A 12,773-nucleotide genomic window follows, 5' to 3' on the forward strand; every position below is an offset into this window, starting at 1 on the left:
AATACATTTATAAATCTCAAAGGATCAACCAGGGAAACAAAAGGCAGTGATTTTGGGGTAGTTAAAAGCAAGACGGAACTAAAGTACCAGAGCGCTTGAACATGGAAGGTGGAAAGGTGTTCTGAGGAGGACGCCGGGCGTGTTGTGGGTCCTAGAGTTGCAAGTTCAGGTGTGCATGTTAGTAGTTTTGAATGACCACTAACAGTCTAGGGTTAGAAATCATCACTTCCAAACAATTGTAAAGGGAAAAGAAATACAGAAGATCGGATAAATAAAAATTCACGTAAAGGGATATGGTGGAAGCAAAAGGAATGAGAACAACAAAAGTCATGATACAAATCACAAAATTAAATGTAGTGATTTGTCCATAAATATCAGTAATTACAGTAAGCACAAAATAGATATACTTATTAAAAGACAAATATTTTCTAATTGAATATCTTTTAAAAGTTATACTATGTAATGTTTTCAAAGGACACACCTAAAGCTTAAATATCTAGGAAGTTTGAAAATGCATAAAGTATCAGAAAAAGATGGACCAGGCAATTACAACAACAACAAAACTGGTGTGGGAATAGTAATATTAAGCAAGTAAACTTAAAAGCCTGGAAACAAGGAGGGTCTTCACTTACAAAAGGGAGAGTGTCGATATATATCTAACACTCTAGTCTCAAATCTGCAGAACAAACGTAGACAGGAGTAAACCGTGGCTGGGGTGTCGGTAGGTTTTACGTGACAAAGGGTTCAATCATATGTAGTGTAGGCAGGGAGCTAAATACGGGATAGAATCATGGATAGCAAAACAAACTGCACTTAAGCTCTATTTTGGGAAAATGCCTTTAAAAAATTACCTTCTTTACATGTCTTCATGCGTAAAGTAAAAACGCGAATCCCAGCCTTTCCACTGGGAAAAAAAAGAAGTACGGTTGTGCTCAGCAGCCTTGCCCCACATGTGGCTGCATCTGCGGGTTTTCTTATCTACATTACCTGTGGTCTCCCTTCTATGTTCTGGAAAACATTTTGCCTTCCCCGTGTATCAAAAGATACATTGAAAATGTGCTCTTATCTCCCCTTTATTTTTTCCGTACAATAAGTTACGGTTGTAGCCAGCGTGGCTTGAGGAAAGCTGTGAAATTGGTATCATTGAGCAAAGACTTCAGGCAGCAGAGACTCTAAGAGGCGGGGCCAGGAACCCCTGCGCCGGGGGCTGGAGCTGCTGTGTCCTGCAGGCTCCCCTTCCTCTTCCTCCGCTTGCCTGAGGGCCCGTGAAGGACGAGGGGCTGCTGAGTGTGCTCAGTGTCCAGCACCCACGGACCCCTCGGACCCCGGCCCTGTGACTCCTTCCACTCTCAATGAGGAAACTGTCCTGTGTGGCTCGTCTTGCTCCATAGCAAGATGGTGAATTTACTGCCTGAGGTCTGAGACATCATCAGAGCTGTGGGCACAGCTTCTCAGGGGACACTTTCTTTGTAGGAAACCTCTCTGCCTTCTAGGTGCAAGCCAAGGTGCATGTCCTGCACCCCGCTGAGTTTCAGTCCACGCCTGTTTATTAGCTCTGCCCATTGCCCCTGGATTCTAAGGGGGGGGGGGGGGGGAAGCTGACCCTCCTTCCCTTACATTGAAAGTGCTTAAGCCCAAATCTGAGCTGTGCATGAAAAGAAACCTTAAATATAAACACCTTTTACTCACTTTGCAAACATCTGCACCCACTTTCCCTCCCACTGGTTTTCAGATAATCACCTGTCCTGTGGCAGTCATTCCGCCAGGCACTGGCGGATGGGAGGGGGGCAAAGGGGCAGGCAGGCCAGACCCAGACCGCCTGAGCAGGCATGGCCACCTGTCAGAGGGCTTTTCCTGGTAATTCTTGCTGTACAAACCAACACCCACAAATTAGTAAAATTCAGCATATTACAAAGAAACAGGAGCGTGTGAGAGGCAGGCACGAGGACAGCAGGTGGGATGGTTGGGCAGCTCGGCCGGCCGTGTGGCCTGCTTGGCGATGCCCAGCCCTCTCCTCTCTGTGGGCCTCTACTTTGTAAACCACTGTCCGTGCAGCTCTGAGCTCCACCCCCCACCTGGCCGGACCCTCACACTGCAGCTTTCCTCCCTACCTGCGCTCTCCGCCCACCCCACTGCAGGTACCTGGGCCCTTCAATTCTGGCCCTTTCTCCTAGAACCTCCACTTCTCTCTCTTAGTTCTTTTCTCCCTAACACTGAATATTCATAGGCTCTCTGCTTTCTTGAAGAACATCACTTGATGCTGCTTTGTTTTTAAGGTACCAGTAGGTTTTGAAAGAATGGCCTGTCACTTGACTCTGCGTCCTCATCGCCTGCCAGCGCTGGCGCCCCAGCAAACAGGCATGGAGTGACGGCCAGTGCACACTGTCCACATGCAGGGTCTGTCCCGGTGGACGTGAACTGGGACCAGCCGCTCAACTCATGCCCCTGACTCACTCTGGAGTGAAAATCCTGATCCTTCCCACCCACACACAGATGGCAACCTCCTGTTGTCTGATGGGCCCCAAGTAGGGGCTCACGGAGCCCTGGAATCCAGTGACACCAGCCCGTGTGCACACGGACAGTGTACGTCACAGAGGACATTCCTGAACCACTTCAGCCTAGTTCTGAAAGCACTTTGCTCTTCTGCCTCCAAGTACGCCGTCAGGCCATGTAGTTAGAGGGACTGTCCTGTGTCACCGGAACTCGCCACAGATTCAGTGCAGTAGGGGGAGGGGGCCACAGGACATGAAGAAATAGGATGCACTTCTCTCTCTAGCCCCTCCACCTGTTTAATAAAGATTTTTTGATGGGAGTAGCAGGGAAGAGGATTGCATTTTACGCCAGAAGAGAGTGTGGCTGTGAGCCGATGAGGAGGCAGAGATCCTGGCTTTATTAAGACAATGTGTGCAGTGGATTTGGTGAGACAAACGGTGGCCTCGAGACTGAGTGACATTACACCGTGTCTGTGGTTTCATTCGCTGACAGCTGTCTAGCTCGTCCCAAAGATCAGCGTGACATCAGTCTTGCTTTAGCACAGGGAGAGTGGGGCCCACTGAAGGGAATTACTGCCTTCACCACTTTCCGTCTCAGCCCTGTGTCTTTGCTTTCTGTCAAAACAAATTCTGATAGAAGGGCTTATGGCAGAGCTCTAAGTTCATATTTTAGATTTATGTGTGTGTGTTTTTTGACAGACTGGCCTCTGGAGGCACCTTAAAAATGGAAACAGTCATTTTTATTGCTTAATGAGTTTATTTCGTTTCCTGAAACATTCACAAAGGTAAAACAAATTTGGGGTTTAGGGAGAAGTAATGTCTTTTCCACAGTAAACTTTAAGGTCGGTTAGTTTGTTTCTTGGGACTGTGTTTTGAAGGATCCTGTGTGAAATGAATTCTAAACTGCCTTTAGTTTAGAGGTAGTCAACTTCTTCAAAACAGTGAGTCGTGGCATGATGAGGTAGCATAACACATTCAGAAAGGAAGTGGTGAGTCTTGCGGTTGAATTCCTTTAAAATGGACTAAGTATAGATTTCTTACAGAGAACAGTTCTAATGTTCTGGGAAGGAGGAACCCGAAAGGAGCCTCTTCTTTCCTTGGTGGAAGCAAGTCGCACAGTGGGCGTGATGTCTGCAGGGCACCAGCTCTTACTGCCGGGCCCTGGGCTCGGTTGCACACCCAGCAGGAGCCCCAGCAGGAGGCCTTCGGATCATTGTTTGCACGCAGGTTTGCAGAGCCAAGGACCTCCTGTAACCAACCCGCAGGTCCATTCCTTCTTTATTTTGTTCAGTGACTGTCAGTAGATATGTCCTAGTGAGTGAATCTGTGCTAATGCATTTAGAGAGTGTGGCGTACACAGCCACGTGGCATTTTCATGCAGGAGCTTTACAGAAGAAATTAAAGACGCTTTCACGTGAAGCTTTTTGCAAATGACTGTCAGAAAGGAAGATGGTCTTGGACAGTCATCTTCTCTTACCTTCTAAATCATGATCCAATTTAATGTTCTGTTTTCAATATTAAAAGCTCTGAATATAAAAGCCAGTAGAGCCCGGAAAACTCTGGTTCAAGGCAGACGCTGGTTTTGAGAGCACAGATTTCTTTCATGTGATTAGGAAACCTCTGGCATGGCATCTTCCCAGCGGCACCTACCCTGCGGGCGCTTCCTCTACCATCTCACCTGTCTGTGTGTCCCTGTGGATTCGAATTGCCTGCCAAAGGCGTCACCTGTCACGAAGCTCTTCTCCAGGAAGAATTTCTGTCAACAGCATTTTACACAGGCCGTGTAATTATCTTGTCGTCCAGGATAAAGAAGTGTGGCATTTAGGAAGCGGGGAAACCTTACCTTTCATTCTAGATTTTCAGGAGATAAGCCGGCCAGTTCTCTAAGTCCCTGGTCACTACTGAGCTCATTCAGCTTTTGCAAACCCTGCACAGCATGAAGCTGTATAGAATGCATCCGTCCACATTTTTGGCACACCCTTAATTCAGGCCTGAAATGCTTCTGTTTTTCTCCTTTTTTTTTTTTTTCCTTCTTCTAAGATCAAGAAAACCCATCTTTTTCACCGGATTCTAACTATAGCCCCTTGGGTAAGACCAGGCTGCAGCTGCCAAGGATTGTAGGGAGAGGCAAGTCTGATCCGCCTTTGAAAGGCTCAGTGTTTCCTGTGTCCTGGCAATTATGCAATTTTAATTTACTTCTCAAGAAAAGAGGAAACCGTTCAGGCCCCCACCCTGGCCTGGCTTTTACTTATCTGCTCTAATCCTCGTAGCAGAAATGAGTGCCCCGCCCACAGACCAGGAGCCTGGGGACAGGATGGCAGGTAGGAGAGGAGGCCGTCTGCTCAGACTCCAACAGGCTTTCTTAGCTGGTACCCCTCCCTTTATGTCTAAGTGTAAGTGACTCAAGTTACACTGATTGACGTGGGCAAGTAAGTCTGCCTCTCTGTGCCTCGGTTTCCTCACTTGTGAAGTGGTGTCCACGTCACTGGGCTGTCGCGGGGCACAGAGTAAGTGCCCCGAAGTTAGCATTGATGGTTCGCGTGTTCACTAACACGTGGAAATCTGTCTTCTTCCATGGAAAGGGTATAGGTAGTTCTGCTCATGGGAAAGCGTTGGCCTTGGGTTTCGGAGCAGCCCCAGGGCTGTGCCCAGGGAAAGCCATCCGACCCTTTGTGGTGGCTCATTTTCTTCAAGTGTCCCAGACACTTCAAAAGTACACTGTTCCTTTGGGACATTTGTTGTTGTAAATGTCTTTACCTGCTAGCTAAGAGGCACAGAGCTTTCAGGGATGTGACATTTAGCTTTGGGAGGTACTGTCCCCTGGAGAGCCACTTACCAAACCCGAGAGGTAAGTGACTCCACAGCTGGGGTGACAGTTCACGCAAACAGGACTCAGCTCTGAGGGAGTGTGTGCGCAGTGTGCAGCACGCCCTGTGAACTGGGCCTCCGCTCACATGTGTGGCGTGTGCATCGTGGGGTGGGGGGCACAGGGGGTGGGTCTTCATAAACCCCCCACCCCGCAGGTCGCTTCCCAGTGCAGCCTCTGGTGGCCAGAACCTTCGTGGGCAGCACGTATGCAGAACTGCGGTAGCAGGAGCCCTTGGCGCTAATAGCTGACCTTGGAGGAGAGCTTGCGCTGGGCCCAGAGCCAGGCTGAGGGGCCCCAGGTGCTCACAGCTCAGGAGGGAAGCACGAGGGGAGGGAATCTGCGGGGCGTGCTCAGGAAGTGGACCGGAGGTGCGGCTGCTGCTCACCAGTCTGCTGTGTGTGTGTGTGTGTGTGTGTGTGTAGGCACACACGCATGCGTACACACATTTATTTTTATATGAACTTCACTTTCAGATTTACAGGAAAGTTGTGGGGATGATGCAGCGTTCCCACACCCCGCAACGTCTCCCTACTGTTACCATCGTTGTTAGAATGGTCTGCTTGTTGCAGTTAATAACCCAATATGGATAATTACCATCAACTGAAGTCCTTGCTTTGTTCCAGTTTCCTAGCTCCCCTGCTCCAGGGCCCCACCTAGGACAGTGCATTCTGTGTGTTGTCACGGCTCCGTAGGCTCTTCTTAGCTCCCCCAGTTTCTGTCATTATTCTTACTGTTATTAATGCCACCCGCATCCGTTCCTGCCTCATTACCCCTCGTCCTCACTCGTAGATTCACTCCTCCCTCATTCATCCGTGAGGCAGGGGACCCGTGGTCTGTAACCTGAGGCTCAGGGTCATGAACTCAGTGACTCGACTAGGATTGGAACTCGGGCCTCTGGTGTGAGTCTGTCCTTCCTGTCACTGGGCCTCTCGGAGGTGGTTTGATAATGTGCCTGGAGGGCTTCTTGTTGTCACGAGTCATTGTTGTCAGGTTGCCAGACTGCACTGTAGGGGACATGCAGGGCCAGAACTGCATGGGATTTAGACAACACACTTCTGTTGTTCCAAAGCTCTTTTGAAGTGGGCAGTTTTACTGTTTCTGCTCTGTGCGGGAATTATTATACCTGAGCTTCCAAATATGTCACACTGAGTAGGTGTGAAACTGTGTGAACTCGTATGTAAAGTGTACACGTGCATTGTCCACGTCTGGCCATAGTTAGTACGTTTTAAGGGCTTCTTTGACACCTCCGCCATCACTTCTACAGAGTTCTGAGACCCTTTGTTAGTAGTACAGACCATTCGCATGGGACTTCGGATAGTACCGAAAAGGAGAAGTCCCCTGAAAATGGCTTTGCAGGCTGACAGGGAGGAGGAGACGCCGGTGACCCCGCCTCCAGCAGTGTGTAACCAGGGCCCCCTGGGACACTGGGGGAGGAGCCCGGGGGCCTGCCAGTGGCTGCACAGAGGGTGGTGTCAGCCCGGGCTCTGGAGTCCTGCTTCCACCCCTGCCAGCCTCGTCCCCTGAGCCCGGTGACCGCCCTCCAGGCCTCAGTTTCCTTACCTGTGAAAGGGCTGTGGTTGGGACTGGGCAGCCCAGAGCAAGGACAGCAGTCATACCCGATACACAGGAGTGTTGCTGACGGTTTCCCAGGGGGCCGAGGGTTGTGTAGCCTGTGGGTGTGAAAAGAGCAGCCCAGCGATTAGCTGGTCTTTAGCATCCCTCAGACTCTGTGGACACTGCACCCGTTACTGCCTGCGCAGGGGTGTCCCCACCCCATCCTGACAGTTGGTGTCCACTTGCTCTGCCTGTGCATCCGGGTCATTGTGGAGGTCACTGCGTACCTACCTGTCACCACACTGCATTACACCTGTTTCAAAAGTGTTTTAAACGTGCAGGGCAGTTGGAAGTACAGTACAAAGAGCTTACTTTCCCCAAACCACTTGCTTGAGTGTGTACTTCCTACCTCAAAGGACATTTTGCTACACAGCCACAGTTCCATCCCCAAAAGCAGGATATTACCACTGATGCCTGATGACTGTCTTGCCCTCAGCCCCCACGAGGTCCTGCATAGCTGAAGGATCCAGTGCAGAGTCAACAATTGCGTTTAGTTGTCACGCCTCTAAGGTCCTTGAGCCTGGAGCATTCTTCGTCTTTCCTTCACTTTTGTGACCTGACCCTTTGGAAGATTTTAGGCCTGGTGTTTTGGGGACTATTCCTCACTTTGGGTTTGTCGATGTTTCCTCATGGTTAAATTCTGGTTATACGCCTTCGGCAGGGGTCTCGTGGGAGTGCTGGGTCCTTCTCAGGCCATCCCAACAGTGGCTCACAGTTTTGATTTATCCTGTTACATATGTGTTCAGTTGGGTGCCTGAGTTCAGGTGGTGTGTCTGCCCGACTTGTACCTTAGTCTTTCCCCGTTTGTGACTAGTAAGTAATTTGTGAGGAGGTGCTTTGAAATTCTGCAGATATCCTGTTCCTCATCCCACTTTATTTATTTATGTCAGAATGGACTCCTGGTTTCTTCCTGTGTTCAGTGGATTACACTCTGTTACTGTCATTGTTTGTTCTCCCATTGTCCCCGATTTGGCCAGCGGGAGCCTCCTCCAGCTAACTTCTGTGTCCTGACCTGTCCATGTTGTTCTTGAGCATTTCCGTAGTTTTGGGCACAATACGGTGTTTCAGGGTCATCTTGTACTTGGTCCCACCTCATCCCTGGAATCAGCCATTTTCCTACAGAGCCCAGGTTCCTTGCAGAGGAGAAAGGGGATAGAGGCGGAAATGTGGGTGCTAAGCACGCTCATTACTCCTGGCCCATTGCTGCTCCCGGCTGTCAGAGTCGTGTGTGTGCAGTCGTGCACGTGCACACTTAGGCATCTGTCGACTGAAAACCAAGTATTCACACCAGTACCTCCAGTCTCAATCCAGTGCCACACGGGGAAGTCAGGTTTCTCCCCTTCCGTATTTGTACCTCCCTTCTTCGGAATGAGGAGCCTGCTCCTCATTATCCTTAGTGTGTTTCCTTAGTAGACTCATGCCCCTGGATGTACCAGTCTCCCAGCCGGGAGGCTGCCGCTCACTGCAGGGACATCCCGTCCGCCATCAGGCCTGGGACACTCCCCACACACTCCCGGCGCCACCCACCCTCACCACTGAGACGCCGAACCTGGGCAGCGTTAGCTCTCAAATACTGGATGGAGAAAGGGAAGGGTGAAGGTTCCACCTGTTTCTCACGGGACCACAGGGTTCCCGGGCCGCTGCACAAGTCCTCCACCTGCCTCAGTCCCCCGCCCCCCGTCAGACAGCCTGTCGCTGGTACTTCCCTTTAACAGTATCAGGTCTCTAGCAGACCTCTTTATTTGGGGAAGCCATCTGCAGCCTCTGATTTATCAAGTATTAGAACAAGACTAATTTTCAGAATATTTTAGACCCTGGTTTACCTTAACTGCCAGCTCTGTAAAACTCGGGCTGCTTTACAGCCATTATAATTGCTATTCTCTTTTTCTCAAAAAATGTGTACCCTTAAGTAGAAAAAAGATAAGCACAGAATTACCAGTAAGCAGAAACATGCGAAAAGGCACTGCACCGTAGCAGGCTTGTTTGGAAGTTAACCGTACCACCTGCACTTGGAATGATCGTAAAGCGGTCTAGCCTAGTGAAAGACACAAAACTGGAACTTGCCACTGTCACAAACCTGGGAGAAAAAGTGAAGCGGGCATTTGTGGCTTCGTGCTGTCTCCTGACTGCGCAGTGGCAAAGAGCTCAGAGCCCCAGAGGAGTCAGGGGCAGCCAGCGACGCCTGCGGATACCCGCCCGCTGCTGGACACGGCCGGGCTGTCCTGAGGTTCGAGGTTCTGTGGGAAAGGCTGCTGTCAGAGACGCAGTGACTCCTAAAGTCGTCTTTTCCATAAGATGTTTTCTGTTTGTTTTGCGGAGATGAGCAGGAATTGCACAGACTGACTCGTGCAGTGTTATGGCCCCCAGCCTGGCCGGTGTGTGCTTTGTTCACCTTGTGTTTTTCTGGATGTTCCCTTATACAGAACACATACACCAATGCAGATAAATTACTAGAAGCAGCAGAGCAGCTGGCGCAGACGGGGGAATGTGACCCAGAAGAGATTTATCAGGCAGCCCATCAGCTCGAAGACCGGATACAAGACTTCGTTCGGCGAGTCGAGCAACGGAAGGTCCTGCTGGACATGTCGGTGTCCTTTCACACCCACGTGAAGGAGGTAAGACGTCAGGAGGTGAAGATGCGGCCTGCGTCTGCACGGGCCTCTGGCCTCCTTGGGAGGAGCGTGGCTCGGGCGTGGCTGGTGCTAGCACAGGCGGGTCCGCGTGGACAGGGTCGGAGCTGGGCTTCCTGCAGCACGAGCACGTGCGTGCCTGTGCTGGGGCTGGTGGGGGCCCCGGGGAGAGGCGTGCGTTAGAGGGGACAGCAGGCGCCGAAGGAGGTCCCTTTAGGGCGGAGAGCGACGTGCTCACCCACGGCAGCATAAATAGACGACCTGCGCGTTGCGGTCAGAGCTGCTGGGTTTCCTTCCCGTGTGGGAGCTGTCATGTGGCTAAAGTCATGGCTGCCTCGTGATTTTATCAGGCTGTGTGGCTACTCAGATACTAACCCAAGTGGATTTTACACGGCACTGAATTTAAATGGACCAAAGCCAACACGGCCTTCATAATATTGATGCTGATGCCATAGGTACGCTCTTGCTGATAAACTTACCTCATGAGAAGAGATAATGCGTTATTTGGTATGTGGAAAATACGTTGATACCAAGTGTACCTTGCATATGTGTTGCTCTTAGTAGAAATCCTACAAAATTGCAATTAAAGAAACTATTACGTAGCTTTAAAAAAAAAAGGACTTATTATACAATGGAAAACTAAAGTTTTTAGTAGGACAACAAATTGAGTAAGGATGTTAACTTACTGTGTCTTATTTCTAAGAAAAAAATTCTCCACAGCTCTTTATAAATTAGAAATGGGGGGCCCTGCAGGTCATTTGGAATTAAGTGTATGAGAGCGTAGAGTCACAGGGTGGGAAGAAAGATCGGGGAAGTAAGACGAAGGGAGAAACTCCGGAGGATCCTCAGGGTAAAGGCGTCAGCGATCCAGGGCCAGGACGTCTGCTTCAAGGGCGAGAACTTCCAGTTCTGGCGTCTGGGGCAGTCAGTTCTGCTCAGCCAGGCCGTTTGTCACATGAACGTTTGACTCCAGGAAACTGCGCTGCCCCCCACTCTGAAAGTGTGAGCGCACCTTGTGCTTCCACCCCACCCAGGCTGGCACACGCTGCCATCGTCTGCTGGGCAGCCCTTGTGCAGAGGGGCTTCTGCTCGGTGGGCCTGGGATGGTCGTCGGAGTAGAAAACTGACAGGACTAGCTTCTCTGTCCCTGCTCTTAATGCCACAACTGAAAAAGACTTGACAGTATTTACAAAGAGACTATTTTTGCAAGTAAACATTTGTCCACGGCAGTTTCTGGTTGCAGACGTGTCACCAGGCTGTAAGTTCCTCACTCAGCTCGAGTCCACTCACCTCGGCCAGCTCCCCCCCGCCTCCCACAATACAGCCTCCAGAAATGTCACTTTGATGAGGTCGTACCCTTGCTTTTGAACTGTCAGCGACTCTTTGTGTATCTGGGGCAGCAGCTGAAACCGTCAGCATCCTCCTGATCCGGTCCGTGCTTTTCCTGCAGCCCCTCCCCCTCAGCACAATGTCCCTGAATCTGTGACACTGACACACGTGAGACTTGCGTGTACTGCTTGCTTCTTCCCTGTACTTCCCCAGGCAGTTAGCTGTTTCTGAGCAGCGTGGGGGCTCAGGCGTACTGCGGCCCTGGACAGCCGAGGTGTCGTTGACCGGGCAGAAAGACAGAGCTGGCACCAGGTCACCAGACCGAACTGAGCAGAAGGGGCGGAGGGCAGCAGGCCGTGTGTCAGAAGAACAGGCAGGGTCTGTAATTGTCGTGCCTAGTAATATTCTTCAGCAGATTTGTAAGGATTTCACTTGCTTTTAGGACAGAAAAGACTCATTCCATGAAGCAGTATTTATTTAGATCAGTTTTTCAGCTTCGTTATGGTTTTCAGAAAGCAGACACTAAAGGAAATGAGAAGAAAAGCGTCTTGCAAAACTGTTCTCTAGAGACTAAGTTTGGGTTCCCTGATTTTTTGTAACATCAGAAGCATTTTAAGGAAAACTCGTATAATAAAAGCATTTTGTTAGCAAAATGGGGTCTGTCTTGTCAGTAGGTTTGGAAATTCTTTACGAGTGAAAATACATTTTGTTTTCATTGACTTCTGCTCGGGGACCTTCTAGGATGAGTGAAGTTTGTAGACTGAGGAGACCGTAAATCTGTTGTAAAGGTTAAGTTGTTCACTTTTACAATTCGAGAATTCTCAGTGCGTTTGTTTTTTCCTTTTTCTGTGAAAGACCATCACAGTGGCAGGGAAACAAGCACAGTTAATTACCCTGATTTGGATCCTCTTCCATGTGTGCCCCTAAAGTGACCTGGGATCACCCAAGAAGAACTTGGTGACCCTCTGGGGGTGTGTGGGATGGTGCACGTGCCTGGGGGGCCGGGTGTGAGACTCAGGGGAGCTGGCCTCGCACAGCAGGGCACGCTGCCCAGCTCCCCCTGCAGTATGCTGGGTGTCATTGTTAGCCCAGAGTTTTCCTCAGCCTCCGTTCTCAGCGTGGCACAGGTGCCCCGAAACCCACAGCCATACTTGGTAGGTTTTATGCAGGAAGGAATGCTTTCTTCAGTCAGTTTGGTTTTTTTTTTTTTTTTTTTTAAAGATTTTATTGGGGAACGGTGTGTACTTCCAGGACTTTTCCAAGTCAAGTTGTTGTCCTTTCAGTCTTAGCTGTGGAGGGCACAGCTCATCTCCAGGTCCAGTTGCCATTGCTAGTTGCAGGGGGCACAGCCCACCATCCCTTGTGGGAGTCAAACCAGCAACCTTGTGGTTGAGAGGACGCGCTCCAACCAACTGAGCCATCCGGGAGCTCAGCGGCAGCTCAGTCACTGTGTTTTGAAACTAGTTATTGAATGAAAACTCAGATTCATTTAAGACACATTTAATGGGTTTAAAAACAAAATTAAAAGTGAGAGAAGGGTGAAGAGGAAATTGTGCTAATTAAATGGGCTTGCATTAAGTCACTAAATATTGTGACATATCAGATGAATGAAAAAGTGCTAAAAGATTTATGTTATCTGAATTAATTTTTCTCAAGCTGATCACACAGTTCAAAATTATGTAGAGGAAGATGGAAAAGGCAGCTTGTGTTTTTCCTTTGTGAGAACACATGCCGCTCTTTAGAGGTTAGCGCTCCGAGGGATTCGGACCTTAACCTCCTCACTCCAGATGTCAGCAGTGGCTTTGTTTCCCACCTTATTTGAGCATGTTGCTCCCGCCT

The 12,773-nt window shown here is 49.8% G+C and overlaps 1 protein-coding gene across 3 annotated transcripts in view; it reads left to right on the forward strand.

Annotated features, from left to right (window-relative positions):
• Positions 1–12,773, forward strand: part of TRIO (trio Rho guanine nucleotide exchange factor) — a 322,955-nt gene that overhangs the window by 160,659 nt on the left and 149,523 nt on the right. For all 3 annotated transcript variants that reach the window (XM_074329065.2, XM_074329063.2, XM_074329064.2), the window contains exon 11: positions 9,399–9,590. In XM_074329065.2, coding sequence (XP_074185166.2) covers positions 9,399–9,590 — 192 coding nt within the window. The remainder of the gene's footprint in view (positions 1–9,398; positions 9,591–12,773) is intronic.

The sequence above is a fragment of the Rhinolophus sinicus genome, chromosome 3 (genome assembly GCF_057876585.1).
Source record: "Rhinolophus sinicus isolate RSI-liver-muscle chromosome 3, RSI-T2T, whole genome shotgun sequence".
NCBI classification, from domain to species: domain Eukaryota; kingdom Metazoa; phylum Chordata; class Mammalia; order Chiroptera; family Rhinolophidae; genus Rhinolophus; species Rhinolophus sinicus.